Genomic DNA, 17,952 nt, shown 5'->3' with positions numbered 1-17,952 from the left:
CAAATGCTTTTACTGACATAAGTAAAACTTCATTTCACAATGCTTCTGGTTATCATGATTTATCAAAGTGGATTAAGTAGTTAAGCAAATCAACCATAAGAACGTAACCACAAAAACATTCACCACTTGACATAATATTTTTGACGTGGAAACCCAAATGGGAAAAACCACGGTGAGATGAGACTCACAAGTTAACTATCTGAACTCTTCTAAAGTCCGCCCTGTTAGGACCCTAGCCTGTTAAAGCTTTACAAAAGTCCTGTTAAGAACAAATCCTGTTAGGGACCACCCGGTTAAGGTATTGATTATAATGCCTTGTTAGAAGCAATACCCTATAATGAGTAACCTCGGTAGAGGATTTGAAATCCAAGCTAATGGATCACTTGGTTAAAGGATTTGAATAGCACCAAGCTTGTTAAAGCTTACCCAGTTAGGGGATTTCAATCTGCTATAATTGTTAGAAAACAATAGTAGTTTGTTGATGTGTTTGAATATCACTACACTTGTTCATATCCTTTTCATGATCCTATTAGCTTTTACTCAAACTAAAGATACATCATCCGGTTCAACAGCCACACACTCAACTAAAACTTTGCCAACTATGAAACTAAACAGCTCATCGACCTTATAAACAAATCAATTAGGTCGGTAACACAACAAAAACCTAATTTTCTCATAGAGATTACAAACAAGTCGATTCAAGTATGACCGTTGTATTACATAGCAATCTCTACACATCAATCAAGAAAACCTCGACCGCTCCTTGATCACCGCTTCCTTGAACTCAATAACCCATCATGTGCTTTGCATTACATGCAATATGCTTACTCATTCCCTAAACAAAAATAGTTTCATCAACACGCCAAAATCACTTTGAAACTCTCTTCATACAATAATTATATGTGTCATAATCATTACCGCTCATCATCAGGTCATAAACCAATATAGCCAATTCACCAAATTTAATATGTTATGGTTTATCAAATCAACATGTAGGGTTCACTAGTTCAACTCTCCAATACATAGCAATACCGGTTCACTCCAAAAATTCTTCCTACCAGTTATAAAACATCATTACAACAATATCAACAATATCATTACTGGTTAATTGACATCAATGACAACATAACATATCATTAATGCAATCTTCATGCAAATGCGAACAATCTCCCCCTTTGGCATTGATGACAATAAAAATATCAATACCATTGATTGTTGTGATTGTGAATAGGAATCCTCGTTTACATTACCAAGTATTCACCTTGTCTTCAACTTGTCTTCCTTCTCTCTGTCAATCATACAAATCACATAGTTCTTCTTCCCCTTTGATAGCAATGCCAAATTGAAAGTAAAACATGTAATGTCAAAGTTCATTGTTCAACATCAACAACTTGCAACTTGATGCTCCCCCTGTGGAATAAATCCACTTCTACACCAATCCTGTTGTAAAATTTTGCAAGTAGCTCCAAGATTGATGTAATCTACATCATGCTCAATTGACCTCGTGAAGGGGTACAACCCCTAGCTGACTTCTAAGATACTCAAATGTAGTCTTAGGCAGAGGTTTAGTAAAGATATCTGCAAGTTGCTCCTTGGTAGAAACATGCTCCAAGATCACATCTTTACTCTACACCTTTTCCCTTAAGAAATGATACTTTAATTCAATATGCTTGGTTTGTGCATGCAAAATAGGGTTCTTGGAAATATTTATGGCACTTGTATTATCACATAAGATCTTTACAGGTTCTGAAATCTTCATCTTAAAACCTTCCAAAATGTGCCTCATCTAGATAGCCTGGGTACAATTCATGTAAGTTGCAACATACTCAGCTTCAACAGTAGATTGTTATGTACAACTCTGCTTCTTACTACTCCATGAAACAAGTCTTCCTTCAAGAAAAAATGCTCCACCGGTTGCGCTTTTCCTGTCATCAATATTTCCTACCCAATCTGCATCTGTGTACACCTTCAAGCCAAAGTTTCCTCCTTATGGATACCATAATCCATAGTCAACAGTACCTTTCAAATATCTAAAAATCCTCTTGGTTGCTATCAAATGTGTTTCCTTAGGATTCTTCTGGAATCTAGCAACTAGGCCAACTGCACGAGCTATATCCAGTCTGTTGTGAACAACATAGTGCAATTTTTCAATCATTGACCTATATTCCTTCTCATCAACAGATGTGGATTCATCTTCCTTAGATAACTTACAACCTATAACCATTTGTGTCCCAACTGGTTTATAGTCACTCATACCAAATGTCTTCAAGACCTCTTTCACATACTTAGACTGTGTGATGAAAATACCATTCTTCATTTGCTGTATTTGCAAGCCTATGAAATTTTTTATTTCACCCACTAGAGACATTTCAAACTCATTTTTCATTTCATTTGCAAAATCATTGCTCATGTCATCATTACCTCCAAATATGATATCATCTACAAATACTTCGCTGACCAGTATTTTATATCCTTTAGGTTTGAGATATATATTGCTATCTTCACTGGTTCTCAGAAAACTTATCTTCATCAAATGTGTATGAAGCCTTTCATACCATACTCTCGATGCCTACTTTAATCCATATAAAGCCTTATGCAATCTAGATACCATGTCTTTCTCATCAGTCAAAGCATAACCATCTGGTTGCTCAATGTATACTTCTTCTTCCAGCATTCCATTCAAAAATGTTGACTTAACATCCATCTGGCATACCTTGAATTTCTTATGTGCTGCAAATGCAAGTAAAGTTCTGACACCTTCCAGTCTTTCCACTAGTGCAAAAGTATCACCATAATCTTCTCCTTCCTCTTGTGCATAACCTTTGCAAACCAACCTAGCTTTGTTGCGAACTATGACACCATCTTCATTCAACTTGTTCCTGAATACCTACTTAGTACCTATCACAGTTTTATTTACCAGTCGAGGGACTAGGGTCCATGTGTTCTTCTCAATTTGATCTAGTTCCTCCTCCATAGCTTTAACCCAATGATCATCACCAAATGCTTCCTTAGCAGTTCTTGGTTCAATAGTGGAGATCATGCAGGAATTCTCTCTGATTCTTCTTCTGGTTAGTACTCCATCATCCTTATCTCCAATAATCTGCTTAGGATTGTGATTGAGTCTCACATATCTTGAAATGACATGATCATTATCTTCAGGTTCATCTTCTTCATTATCATCATCTTCTTCTGAATTTATCTGCTCCAGTTGAATTGGTACATTAGTATTTGCTTTACCGGTTTCAGGTTTCACAGTTTCTGGTTCCCAAAACAAAATACAAGGATCTTCATCCTTTTTATCCAAACTGGTTTCTTCTGAGACTCTAGGATATTCATCCATTCAAACATCATCACTCTCAATAATTCTCTGCGTCCAGTTGTTAAAACACTTGTAGACCTTACTCTTGGTAGAATAACCAAGAAATATACCTTCATCACTATTAGCCTCAAATTTGCTAACATAATCACCTCTCTTAATAAAACATTTGCTTCCAAATATCTTGAAATAACTTAAATTAGGTGATCTTCCATACCAATATTCATAGGGAGTCTTGTCCTTACCTCTCTTTACCAAAATCCGATTCATAGTGTAGACCATTGTGCTGACAGCTTCCCTCCAAATTTTTTTTGCTACACCTCCTTGTATCAACATCGTCCTAGAAGCTTCAACAACTGACCGGTTGTTTCTGTCTGCGATACCATTCTGTTGTGGTGTCATCGATGCAGAAAGCTGTCATTTGATACCATTTTCTTCATAATATCTAGTGAATTCTTCAGAAGTAAATTCACTGCCTTGATCAGTCCTCAAACACTTTATCTTCTTACCGCTCTCCTTCTCAGCTAATTCCCTGAATGCCTTGAACTTACTAAAAGCTTCAGTCTTATCCTTCAAGAATGTGACCAAAATCATCCTTGAGCAATCATCAGTAAAGATCATAAAATATCTGTCACCTTGAATACTTTTTGTCCTTATTGGTCCACAAAGATCTGTATGAACCAAATCTAACAGATGTTTTGCCGAAAAAGATTTGTTCTTGAAAGTTGAGGATGTCATCTTTCCCAACTACCATTCCTTACATAGAGCATTAACCGGTTTGTCCAATTTGAGGCAAACCTCTCACTATCTTGAACTTACTCACTTTAACAATGCTATCAAAGTTAATATGACAAATCTCTTATGCCAAAGCCAACTATCATCTATCTTTGCAATTAAATAGTTGCTGACTTTAGGATTAAGGTGAAACAAGTTACCTTTAGTTTTCTTCCCGGTTGCAATCAGTTCACCTTTGCTCCCATAGATTTTGCACATACCATTCTTAAACTCCAATGGGTATCGTCTGTCATTGAGTTGTGCCACACTCAAAAGATTGTGCATTAAACCTTCAACCCAGTAGACATCATCTGCACTGCTCTTTCCATTAAGAGAAATAGTTCCCTTACATTTAACCATGCAGGGTGAGTCATTACCAAATCTTACAATTTCGCCATCAAATTCCTTCAAAGAAAGAAATTTATTCCGATCACCGGTCATGTGATGTGAACAACCACTATCAATGATCCAATCATCGGAGTTATCCATTCGAGATACTAACGCCTTCTGATCAGATATCTCCTCTTTAATGGCTACAAACACAATATCTTAATTAGTATCACCATCAAATTCCTCATCAGTGATACCACCATCAACAACAATAAGATAGTCTCTTTTGCCTTTACCCTTATACTTATTGAATTTCTCTTGTTTGTGCTCATTATCACCATTAGGACAGTTAGCAACTATGTGTTCGATCTTGTTGCATCAAAACATTTCAAAGGTAATTTACCTCTATATTTACCAGTACCTCTGGGCAACCGCTTGGCCAACAATGATTTAAGCTCAACTAAACTGTCTTCATCATCAGCTTCTCTACTGGATCTAGATTCATATATGTGACTGACATCTCTACTTTTCCTCATAGATGGGTTAGAAACAAAAGCTCTAAATGCAAACTCAGATTTTTGTGCACTGCCATCATAAGCATTTAATTCAAAAGCAGTAAGCTTGCCAATGATGGAGTCAAGGGTTACCTTAGTTTTGTCAATAGAATTTAGCTCCTAAATAGCTGCAACTCGGATAGCATAGACAGGTAGCAGGGTTCTCAGTACCTTACTGATCACTGTGGCATCTTCCACTTTACCTCCTGCACTCTTAATTTCACCGACTATCTCTTTTATCCTTTGACCATACTGCTGGATATTCTCACCTTCAACCACCCGCATGTCATCAAACTTTCCTCTTAGACTCTCTTCTTTAGAAATATTAACATGTTCATCACCACTATAAATCTCTTCAAGTTTTTTCCATACACCATATGCAGTCTCTAGACCATGAACATCTACATACTCTGCATCAGACAAAGAACTGATAATAGCCTCTAATGCTTGATTGTTTTCTTGTTGCTCTTTCTTCTGATCATAAGTCATAATCCCACTAGGTGCAACATATTGAGTAACAACATGTTCCTAGTATTGATTTCCTAGACTCTTGATATAAATTTTCATTGTATCACTCCATACCCTATATTTCTCTCTATTAAACTTTGGACCTTCCTTCTTCATCATGATCTGCAAGATCTTTACCTCAAGTTGTTAGGCTTAGACCTTAGAGGACATGATAAGCTCTGATACCAATTCACGATATGATGAAAGAATAAGAATCCGGTCAAAAATTGAGAGGGGGGGTGAATCAGTAGATAGAAAAATGATACTCACTTCACCAATCTCAAAATCAATCTCTTAAAGTAAACTTAGAACTATCAATGCAATATCACTGTCAAGATAAAAACCCTCAAGATAAACCGATTGACTATTACAACAAACTAACAGTAAACAACTTCAAACTCATAAACATCCAAATTCTTTTACTGACATAAAGTAAAACTTCATTTCAAAATGCTTCCGGTTATCATGATTTATCAAAGTGGATTAAGTATCTAAGCAAATCAACCATAAGAACATAACCACAAAAACATTCACCACTTGACACAATATTTTTGACATGGAAACCCAAATGGGAAAACCACGGTGAGATGAGACTCACAAGTTAACTATCTGAACTCTTCTAAAGTTCGCCCTGTTAGGAGCCTAGCCTATTAAAGCTTTACAAAAGTCCTGTTAAGAACAGATCCTATTAGGGACCACCCGGTTAAGGGATTGACTATAATGCCTTGTTAGAAGCAATACCCTGTAAGGAGTAACCTCGGTAGAGGATTTGAAATCCAAACTAATGGATCACTTGGTTAGAGGATTTGAATAGCACCAAGCTCGTTAGAGATTACCCGGGTAGGGGATTTCAATCTACTGTAATTGTTAGAAAACAAGAGGAGTTTTCTGATCTATTTGAATAGCACTAGATTTGCTTGTTCAAATCCTTTTCATGCTCCTATCTGCCTTTACTCAAACTATAGATACATCATCTGATTCGGTAATCACACACTCAACTAAAACTTTGCCAACTCTGAAACTAAAAAACTCATCGACCTTATCAACAAATCAATTAGGTCGGTAACACAACAAAAACCTAATTCTCTCATAGAGATTACAAACAAGTCAGTTCAAGTATGACCGTTGGATTACACAACAATCTCTGCACATCAATCAAGAAAACCTTGATCGCTCCTTAATCAGTGCTTCCTCAAACTCAGTAACTCATCACGTGCTTTGCATTACATGTAATATACTTACTCATTCCTTAAACAAAAACCATTTCATCAACGTGCCAAAATCACTTTGAAACTCTCTTCATACAATAATCATACGTGTCATAATCATTACCGCTCATCATCAGATCATAAACCAATATAACCAATTCACCAAACTTAATTGATTAGGGTTTATCAAATCAACAGGTAGGGTTCACCAGTTCAACTCTCCAATACATAGCAATACCGGTTCACTCCACAAATTCTTCCTATCGGTGATAAAACATCATTACAACAATATCATTACCGGTTAATTGACATTAATGACAACATAACATATCATTAATGCATTCTTCATGCAAATGCCAATAGTGACCAATATGCCAATTGGCAGAGACAAGAAATATATCTAGTTTGACTTGAATTAGGTGGTTCCCTTTCCTATTATTCGACCAAGTGTAGGGGACACCCTGAAGATCTAGATCAAAGAGGCTAGTAGCATTAATAAGATTAGCAAGATCTCCCATGCTATTAGAAAAATCCACAAGACCTCCACATTTCTCAGAGGGGTAGAGAGGGGTGTTGAAATCACCTGCCAACATGTAATGAGATTTTCGGTCCGCAAGGATGAGCTCAAAAATTTCCTCCCACACTAGACACCTTCCCACTTTGGAATTGGAGGCATATATATTGGACAAGTGCCAACAGAGATCACCATATTGAAAAGTAACCTCTAGGAAGTTCCGAGTGCTTACATAGATCTTTCCTTGGACTTTGAAGGGGTTCCAAAGGGTAGCAATTCCACCAGACGCCCCCAATGCCTCAACATACAAAAAGGCAGCCCCCGACCAAAGTTTACCAGCAATGGTTGCAAAAGTTTGGTGGGACTTAACTCCTGAAGAAGACAAATATCTAGTTACATTTCCAAGATATATATTTTTATAGTAAATTGCTTATGGGGGCTGTTGAGTCCCCTTATGTTCCAAGAGAGGAACTTCATTTCTTATTCCTGTTGATTCCATCAAGGGTCAACTACCTACCCCTTACAATATCCCTTTCCATAACTTTATGTCTCAGCACCCTCTCAGTTGGTCTTCCAATTTTACTATCAATACCCACATCTGCCTTCTTAGATCTAGTTTTTTTCTTTTGATTCAACTAGTCCTCATTATCCGCAGAGGGAGAACAAGTGGTGATAACTTCACACTAGAAGTCGGCTGGGGAGATTTAGCCACTCCCTCTGAAATATCTGAACTACTAAGAGGACAGTGAGGGGTTGTGATTAACAACTTATTTCCACCTGGGGCAGTTTTAACACCACAAAAGTTAAAGGGGGGTTGTGGGGTCGTGGGGATAGTTATAGCAGGAGGCTTAGGGGAGAGGTAGCCATCACCCGTAGCCAATGAGGGGGAGGCAGAAGGACCAGGGGATAGCCATAGACTAATCACCGGGGGAATTTCTCCATCTTCCAGATGCGCTACTGGGGTAGATTTCTTCATTGGATCAATAGGGGTTTTTATAATGTCAAGGATCTTATCAGTGTGGGGGTAATCATCAGAGATCTCACACACATTAGGTAGCCCCAAAGGGGCTGAAGAAGAGGGAGCACTTGGGTTGATGGGATCATCCACAATAGCCTTCTCTTTTAGCTCAGGTTCTGCAGTCACCGAGGTCTTACACTCAGCATATGTATGCCCTTGTTTAGCACATTTATGACAAAAAAGAGTAACATTTTCATAGACAATGGCCTGGGACCATTTTCCCCACTTTGAGTTTAGAGAAACAAAGTTGGGAAGCGCTTTGTTAATAGAAACATTAACACAGAAACGAGCATAAACCAACCTGGATTTAGCAAGGGTGACTAAGTCTACAGTAACATAGTTGCTGAACGAGTTCCCAATCCAGTGGAAGATCTATTCATCCCATAATTCCAATAGGAGGCTAGGGAGCCTAACCCAAATAGGAGCCATGTGATTGAGTTCGATTGAGGGGTCAAACCCAGGCTTCCATTTAGCAAGAGTTAGATTATATTTTCCATAGGCCCAAGAGCTTGAGAGGACAAAGATTAGGCCTTCCTCCGCAGTAAACTTGAAAAGGAAGAGACCTCCTGGCATAGCCGAGATATCCATGCTTCCCTTTAACTTCCATCTTGCCTTGGCCCATTGCCTAACCATGTCGATAGATGGTTTGAAGGAGAAGAAACGTCCAACTATCACCAGGTGAAGGGATGAAGCGATTTTATCCATGAGACTATCAGGGAGCTTGATCTTCATTCCTTCGTTAGTTTGGGTAAAGTTAGCCAAAGCCGCATCCATAGTCGTATAAGTGGACCCTAGAAGAGTACTTTTCCAGTTGGATTTGGAATATTTTTTGCCATTCTCCACATTCTTCTGACCGAAAGCATTTTCCGGTCTGGGAGGAGGTGTATTCTTCTTGTTTGCTTCAAGTTTATCCAATCCTTTGTCCTCATCTCTTTGACCAGATTCCATCAATACCAAAGATGAAGAGCTAGAAGGAATATCGATCTTGACAATCTTTTCCGTAAGACCCGCAGACAGTGGGATCCCAGAAGTGGAACCAGGGGCATGTGAACCGATCGTGGTATCGAGAGGGGGTCCGGTTGTAGGGAGGAGGGGACCTCCCCAGAGGGGGCAGTCATACAACCGGTTCAAATTCGAATGATGGCAGAGGCGGGAAAAAGTTGCGAAGCTCTTCTTTCGCCCAAGGGAGTAGGAAAATTAAAATTTGTCAATGTGTTAAGTTGTTTCTTATCTAGAAATTAATGTCCATCTAATGAATATCTCAGAATCTCCATCTTCATAGAAAAATATGTGGTTCATACATAAGCATCGCAAGGTTGATCTTAAGCAATATAGATTTGATATGATGTACAAAATTAAATTATGGTGCATGATAGTTATCTCTTAGAATATATGCTTGAAACTTGATTTACCTTTACTTTAGAAGCTAATTTATTAAGGTGGTATTTAAGGGCACTATTTAGGAGTTTTTTAGCTTAATATGTCAATAAGTTCTTATAGGTCAAACCCCTTTTTATGGGTTTGGATTTATTGAAATAATTTTTTTTGAAGATAACCATGTAAATGGCCTTTATGTAAATGTAATTCTTTGTCAATTTAAAAATTGAAGTGTGTCCTAATGAGTCTCCTTGATGTTCTCTTATCCTTCCTATATTATTAAATAAAAATCATATGAAATATCTTCAAATATATTGGCATAGATGTCGTCCCCCTATTTTAGTGTAACACATTTCTCCTAGCATATACATAAAAAATAATATTTTTTCATTGAAATAAAGATATTCCTATGGAGTGTGTAGTGCATTTTTTCTAACAACGTGTTATTTTAAGTGTCTTGAATAGAGGTTATCATTTCTCATAGTAAACCTCAATTGATTATAAAATAAACAATATATAACATTAAAAACATAATTTATATTTTACTTTTTATAAAGCTGATGCTATGGACTATGCACATACAAAATGCTACATTTAGATGAGTTCATTTGATCTCCTAAAAGGGGACACAAAATTACTTCTCTTTTTTTTTTTTTGTTGTTATTTTGATAGGTACAAAGGAGAATCCACTAACGGTTTGGTTTAGAGTTTTGGGGTTTATCTAAGAGGGATTGATTAGAGGAGATTTGATCTAAATTTTATGGATTAAGCTCTCTTATATTTAAATTATATATTTTTCTTAAAAGAGCGATCTCAAACAAAAAATAGCTTAATGTAGAAGTGAAATTCATTTATATGCTTCGGGCTAGGGGCCTAACTCGATTGGTGAGAGCTTCCTGTGATAGGCACAAGGTCACACGACCTAGTCTCCCGTCGCCCACATAGTATTGGAGGATGTGTCATGCCATTACTATTGATCATATTAAAAAGTTTATTTGACATAATGTAGATTGTGGGAAAGGTTTCCCGATTCCTACAATATGAAATAAATAAATAACGAATATATAAAGATAAAAATAAACATAAATAAATAAAAATAAATAAAATATTTACCACCTATGAATAAATTATTGTACTTAGACATTCTACCGAGATGAAAACAAACTAAATGTGAAATACCATACAAATTTGACCAAATATGTAGAAAAATAAAAGCATTCATCCTACACGGTGAGAATGGACTCATTGCTAATTATTGACATGATCCAAGAGCTACCTTGTGGTACATTAGACTTTAAAAACAAATTTTCAACCAGAAAATAATATGGTGTCATGGGTGGTAAGCATCGTTATCAATCCCTTTCTTCTTGTAGACTATGTTTCGTAGTTGGTGGTAAAAGTCATTTTCATTTGTATTTTTTATTTTTCCCTTCAGTATAAAAATAATGGCATGATCCAAGAGCTGCTTTACGGTACATTAGACTTTAAAAACAATTCTTTGACCTTTAATCCACATAAAAAAAAATTATGTAGCTTTCAATGCTGATTTAAAATTCTTTATTTATACGGACGTAGTGAATCTGAGAGATGGGTCGTATACTGAGTTATCAATCCATTTTCTCTGGTGGATTATTTGCAGTCAAGTCTGGATCATCTATGGACTGTATTTATTTTGTTTGATGTTTTTTTCCTGTATGTTAAGATCTTGAGTATAAAATTATGAGCATTGGGCATGGAATGAAAGGTCGTTATGGGCAGGAATTTAATGAGTAGGAATGCATTGTGGCGGATGAATCTTGAGTGTATAATAATGAAAAGCAAGATGGGTGTCTAGTACGGGAGTTCATGAATTGTGGGTGAACAGTATTGAAGGTGGTCTGTGGAAGGATTAGATTGATTAAATTAGGGCAATGGTGGACGGCCACTTATAATAACGTATAGTTTGTCTGTCTGTGCACGGGCTTTTGGTGTGGGGTGTGTGTCCCACGCTGCACAGTTGTAGCTGCCTGCTTATCTCCGCGCACAAAGACAAAGCTAAAAGGAAAAAGGGAAGAGTATAGAAAAAGGACCCAAAGGACCTAGTTGAGAGCCTTCTTCTGCAAGAGAAGGAGGAGGAATACAATCTAAAAAGAGGAATTCCGAAATGTCATTTGGCTCTCACCGGGAGATAAAGAGGGTAGAGCAATGGAAATGGGCTGAGATTCAGGGTCTCGAGCTCATTGTTACACCGCACAAAGTTTCCCCACCGGCAACTTCATCATCGCTTAGCCCAATGGAGGAACTAGGAGCTACTTCAGGGGATCATTCTGCTGCAGGGGATGGTTCTGGGGATCATTCTCAAGGACAAAATCTTGGTAATGAAGTGAAGGAGGAGGAGAAAGCTCCAAGTTTTCCCTTCTTCAAGTTGTTTGCTTTTGCAGATGGTCTGGATTATGTGCTCATGGGTTTGGGCACCGTTGGGGCAATTGTTCATGGGAGTTCTCTGCCTGTGTTTTTGAGGTTTTTCTCTAGCCTGGTTAATTCTTTCGGTTCCAATACTGGGAATCCGGATAAGATGATGCAGGAAGTACTCAAGGTGGGTTTTGGGATTTTTTGTTGAATTTGTTGAGTTTTGGGCAATTGGGTTGTGTGACTGTGGATGATTGATTGCTTAGAGATTGTTTTTTGTTTTGGTGTCTTGGATGGATTACAGTATGCTTTCGATTTTCTGATCGTCGGAGCAGCGATCTGGGCCTCTTCCTGGGCAGGTTAGAGAGCCCGAATGTGACCATTTTGATTTTATGAGTACTTGAGATTTTGATAGTTTTGAAGAAACTGAATTGAAATTGCATTGATTTGGCAGAGATCTCGTGCTGGATGTGGACTGGAGAGAGGCAGTCTGCCAAGCTGCGAATTAAGTATCTGGAAGCTACTCTGAATCAGGACATCGAGTATTTCGATACAGATGCACGCGCGGGAGACATCATCAATACTATCAGCTGTGATATTGTGGCTGTGCAAGATGCAATTAGTGAGCGGGTCAGTTTTACCCATTTCAAAATTCAATCTTTGGGGGTTGTTATGGTGAATTGCTAGGTATGCTGATATTATTATGTGTATTAATCCGCAGCTTGGAAATTTCATACATTATATGGCAACTTTTGTATCGGGATTTGTGGTTGGATTCACTACCGCTTGGCAACTGGCTTTGCTGACGCTTGCTGTGGTGCCACTGATTGCTATTTTTGGGGCTGTTTACACTGTAACGCTAACCAAGCTTTCATCAAAGAGCCAGGATGCTCATGCAGAGGCTGGCAAAATTGCAGAGCAGGTATATTTTCAGGATATTGAATTGAATTGTATTGAATTAAATTGGGTCTGGCTTGATGTCTGATTTCTGGGACATCTGGAATAACTTCTGCAGACCTTGGCTCAAATTCGCACGGTTTTCTCGTTCGTTGGTGAGGAGAAAGCTATGCAGGGTTATTCTGCGGCACTGAAGGTCGCTCAGAAGATCGGCTACAGAAGCGGGCTGGTAAAAGGATTCGGACTGGGAGCCACTTTTTGCGTCATCTTTTGTTGTTATGCGCTGCTTCTCTGGTATGGAGGCTTGCTTGTCAGGCACCATGATACTAACGGAGGATTGGCCATATCAACAATTTTTTCGGTCATGATCGGTGGATTGTATGTTACCTACCCTTTATCCCTCTGTCCTCTGTTTTTGGGTGTGGTTGCAGAGGTGATTGGTAATTTGTATGTGTGTAAATTGCAGGGCTTTGGGGCAAGCGGCTCCCAGTATGACGGCATTTGCCAAGGCGAAATCTGCTGCAGTGAACATATTTCAGACTATAGAGCACAGGCCTAAGATTGACAGAAATCATTCCACTGGAGCTACATTACCCACAGTCAGTGGTCAAGTGGAGCTACGAAACGTGAGCTTTTCATATCCATCCAGACCCGAAATGCCCATTCTCAGTGGGTTTTCACTCAACATTCCCGCGGGGAAAACTGTCGCCATGGTTGGGAGGAGTGGCTCTGGAAAGAGTACTGTAGTTGCTCTGATCGAACGATTCTACGACCCCATTGCAGGTATTCTATATATCATGACTTACCCAACATAGATTATAATTGAAAGCCAAAAAAATATGTTGATTAACTTTTTTCTTCTTTGGGCAATTAAGGTGATGTGCTGCTAGACGGTCACAACATCAAAACTTTGCAGTTGAAATGGCTTAGGCAGCAGATAGGACTGGTGAGCCAGGAACCGGCACTGTTTGCAACGAGTATCAAGGAAAACATGCTGCTGGGAAGAGAGGATGCCACACAGGTGGAAATGGAAGAAGCCGCTCGGGTTTCTAATGCCCATTCGTTTATCACAAAGCTTCCGGACGGCTATGATACACAGGTATTGTCAACCCACTTTCAAGATTATCCTTTTAATTCTTTTCCGTCCGGTTATGAACAGCCATTGTACAGTAAGGATCTCAATTTTGTAGAATACGAATCGTGCAGGTTGGGGAACGAGGAGTACAGCTATCTGGAGGTCAAAAGCAGCGCATTGCAATAGCCAGAGCAATGCTCAAGAACCCCGCCATACTTCTTCTAGACGAAGCCACCAGTGCTCTGGATGCTGAATCGGAAAAACTGGTCCAGGAGGCTCTTGATCGTTTCATGATCGGGAGAACAACTGTAGTTGTGGCACATCGTTTGTCAACCATCAGGAAGGCCGATCTGGTGGCAGTAGTTCAGCAGGGGAGCATTTTGGAAATGGGAACTCATGACGAGCTTATATCAAAGGGCGAGGATGGGGCTTACGCAGCGCTTATCAAACTTCAAGAGAATGCCAATGAATACGGTGGCAATAATCCCAGGAAGAGTAGTGCCAGGTAATTCAGTTTCTTTTTCAGATTACTGAACTGACATGGGTGCTCAGATTCAGTGTTTTTAGAAAGTTAACAGAATTCTGTCAACCATGTAAGTACTAACTTGCATTTTACTGTTCAATTTCAGGCCATCTAGTGCCCGGAATTCTGTGAGCTCGCCCATAATTGGAAGAAATTCTTCCTATGGACGATCGCCGTATTCCAAGAGGCTTTCGGATTTCTCGACTTCCGATTTCAGTACATCAGTGGAAGCCAATATGGCTTACAAAATGGAGAAAGTGCCGTTCAAGGAGCAAGCAGGATCGTTCTGGAGATTAGTTAAAATGAATGCTCCTGAATGGGGCTATGCTCTCATTGGCTCTGTGGGATCCATGGCCTGCGGTTCCATTAGTGCTCTGTTCGCTTACATTCTCAGCGCTGTGCTGAGCATTTATTACAATCCGGATCCCTCTTATATAAAAAACGAAATCAGAAAATACTGCTATATTTTGATTGGTATATCCTTTGCAGCCCTGGTATTCAATACATTGCAGCATTCTTTTTGGGAGATTGTTGGAGAGAATCTCACCAAACGCGTCCGAGAAAAGATGTTTGCAGGTAAAATACTCTGATATGGAGGTTCTTAATTTGGAATTCTGTCGTTTTCTTAATTGTTACTGTTTCAATTAGAAATGTTAATCAGATTTCCACAATTCATAAGGTTGATTGCTATTCCTATTGTTTGGATTCAATTTTTAAAACTTTTTTCTATCAACATTACATTTCGGATCATCCTCTACAATCCACCTTCTCTCTTCATCATCCTGATGTAGGAATTACAGAAAATAATCTCCGTGATCCACCATCTCCTTGAGCTCTTCATCATCCTGATGCGATTGATTATGGGAAGTGATCTGAAATGTTCATTGCCCATGTAAAATTCTCAAAATTTCCATGAAACCCATTGGTTTAATTTTTTTTCTCCTATATTGATGTATTGATGTGGCAGCTATACTGAGAAACGAGGTGAGCTGGTTTGATCTGGAAGAGAACAACAGCAGCCAAGTGGCGGCGCGATTGGCCTCGGATTCAGGCAACGTAAGGTCGGCCATTGGAGACAGGATTTCCATGATAGTGCAGAACACGGCCTTAATGCTAGTAGCCTGTACCATAGGCTTTGTATTGCAGTGGAGGCTGGCATTGGTTCTCATTGCAGTTTTCCCAGTTGTGGTGGCCGCCACACTTTTGCAGGTAAACCTTAAAAACAATCAAGAACTAAATCCAATATTCGCTGGCATACCAATTAACCTTTGAAATTGACTGGGTTTTGGGAACTGTTACAGAAAATGTTCATGAAGGGCTTCGGGGGAGACTTAGAAGGCAACCATGCCAAAGCCACCATGATCGCGGGCGAAGCAGTGGGAAATGTCCGGACAGTGCAGGCATTCAATTCAGAGCGCAAGATAGTGGAGCTACTCAAGGCAAAGCTAGACGCCCCATTGAAGAAATGCTTTTGGAAGGGGCAGATAGCAGGGAGCGGATTCGGGCTCGCCCAATTCCTACTCTACGCCTCCTACGGCATTGGCCTCTGGTACGCTTCATGGCTGGTGAAACACCAACTCTCAGACTTCGGTAAAGTGATCAGAGTCTTCATGGTGCTCATGGTGTCCGCCAATGGAGCCGCAGAAACTCTGACCATAGCGCCGGACATCGTAAAAGGAGGCAGAGCAATCCGTTCAGTTTTCCAATTGCTGGACAGAAAGACGGAAATTGAGCCTGACGACCCGGAGGCAGTAAAGGCAACGACTCTGAAAGGCGACATCGATCTCAAACACGTTGAATTCTGCTACCCATCTCGACCAGACGTGCAGGTCTTCAGAGACCTCACGCTCAAGGTACGGCCCGGCAAGTCTCTGGCACTGGTCGGTGCGAGTGGCTCCGGGAAAAGCTCCGTGATTGCGTTGATTCAGCGCTTCTACGACCCGGTTGGGGGCCGAATTCTGATTGACGGAAAAGACATCCGAAAATACAACCTCCAATCGCTTCGCCGCCACATTGGACTTGTGCAGCAGGAGCCTGCCCTGTTCGCCGCCACCATTTTCGACAATATTGTGTACGGCAGAGAGGGGGCCACTGAGACCGAAGTCATCGCCGCAGCAGATGCCGCCAATGCCCACAAATTCATCTGTTCTTTACCAGATGGTTACAGGACAAAAGTGGGTGAGCGTGGCGTGCAGCTGTCAGGCGGTCAGAAGCAGCGTGTGGCCATTGCCAGGGCCATACTCAAGAATCCCTCCATACTTCTTCTCGACGAAGCTACGAGTGCTCTTGATGCAGAGTCTGAGAAGACCGTACAGAATGCCTTGGACCGGATGATGAAGTCGAGGACGACAGTCGTTGTGGCGCACAGACTTTCCACAATTCGAAATGCCGATGTAATTGCAGTCATAGACGACGGTAAAGTGGTGGAACAGGGCTCCCACAAGCACCTTCTTCACCATTATCCAGATGGGCATTACGCCCGAATGATCGAGCTTCAGAGATTCAACCATTCTGCCTCCATATCTGCATCGGCTTCTGCATCCACATCTTAGGCAAGCATGGCTAGCATTCTGGTCGTTTGATTTCCTCCCCCACTCTCCCACCTTTTTTTTGGTTTATTAGCCCAAATCTTGTTTTCCTTCCCTTTTGCTCTAGTTTATCAGCAGCCTCGGATAATTAAACAGTGTTGGATCATTTCAATCCATTGTACACAGACAAGCCCCCAAGTTTTCGATTTGATAGGAATCCAAATTCAGTAATGGGCGGGTACTATGATTCTCATTCCTGTTAACTACGGAAATCACAGATGTTTTTATCTAGCCAGCACTGTAACTTGCAAGCCCACAAGATTTCAATTTGATAGCAATACAAAATCAGTAATGGGCGGGTACTTTACTTTCTTCCATTCTCATTCCTGTTAACTACCAGAATTTACAGATGTTTTCATCCAGGAATGTAAGTTGTAACCCAGATTTTGGGTGGCAGGAAGTGGCAAATTCCATTCAAGTCCCCAACTGCAAGTCACTTCACTTTCTCTTTTTGTTTCTCTATAGAAACTATATACATGTATATCTAATTTTGTTAAAAGAATTGGCTACGCAGTACAAGAATGAATTTTTATCTCTGCAGACCAGAAGAATATTTGTGATGTGTTGTGCGTACATTTGTAAATCGCTCATTGAGCATGTTTTGCTGGTGAGTTTGATTGATTAACCCCTGGGTGGAGGGCCCATTTTAACATTGAAACAAACCAGTCAGTCGTAAGCAACACCTCAATCCAAGGAAGAATAATCACTTTTGTTGGCGTGGATCCCACTTTTTGGATACTGTAAGCTGAATTTCCGACACTAATCAATTGGAAGCTGCAATAATTTCCAAATCCCGTGCCCCACTCGCGTCTCTCAGTCTTCCAGTAATTTTAGCTTTCTACTTTTTGACTCCCTTTTGTATACCTATACAGCAAGCAGTTTT

General features: G+C 39.8%; 1 protein-coding gene across 1 annotated transcript; it reads left to right on the top strand.

Moving 5' to 3' along the window:
* Window positions 1-11,191: 11,191 nt before the first annotated feature.
* Window positions 11,192-17,603, top strand: LOC131043755 (ABC transporter B family member 1). Its single transcript, XM_057976984.2, has 11 exons — window positions 11,192-12,173; window positions 12,291-12,345; window positions 12,441-12,616; window positions 12,708-12,908; window positions 13,002-13,261; window positions 13,350-13,666; window positions 13,759-13,982; window positions 14,090-14,463; window positions 14,588-15,057; window positions 15,449-15,690; window positions 15,783-17,603. The coding sequence occupies exons 1-11, from the start codon at window positions 11,742-11,744 to the stop codon at window positions 17,031-17,033; spliced, it is 4,002 nt and encodes a 1,333-aa protein (XP_057832967.2). The 5' UTR covers window positions 11,192-11,741; the 3' UTR covers window positions 17,034-17,603.
* The last annotated feature ends 349 nt before the right edge of the window (window positions 17,604-17,952 follow it).

Source organism: Cryptomeria japonica, chromosome 8 (genome assembly GCF_030272615.1).
Source record: "Cryptomeria japonica chromosome 8, Sugi_1.0, whole genome shotgun sequence".
Taxonomy (NCBI): Eukaryota; Viridiplantae; Streptophyta; class Pinopsida; order Cupressales; family Cupressaceae; genus Cryptomeria; species Cryptomeria japonica.
This window is presented reverse-complemented; position numbering and strand designations above follow the sequence as displayed.

Bases quoted from the DNA above. Each gene is read 5' to 3' on its own strand.
- LOC131043755 (XM_057976984.2), top strand. From the start codon at position 11,742: ATGTCATTTGGCTCTCACCGGGAGATAAAGAGGGTAGAGCAATGGAAA. The intron at 12,617-12,707 runs GTCAGTTTTACC...ATTAATCCGCAG, and splicing joins AAGATGCAATTAGTGAGCGG to CTTGGAAATTTCATACATTA. The intron at 13,667-13,758 runs GTATTCTATATA...TGGGCAATTAAG, and splicing joins ATTCTACGACCCCATTGCAG to GTGATGTGCTGCTAGACGGT.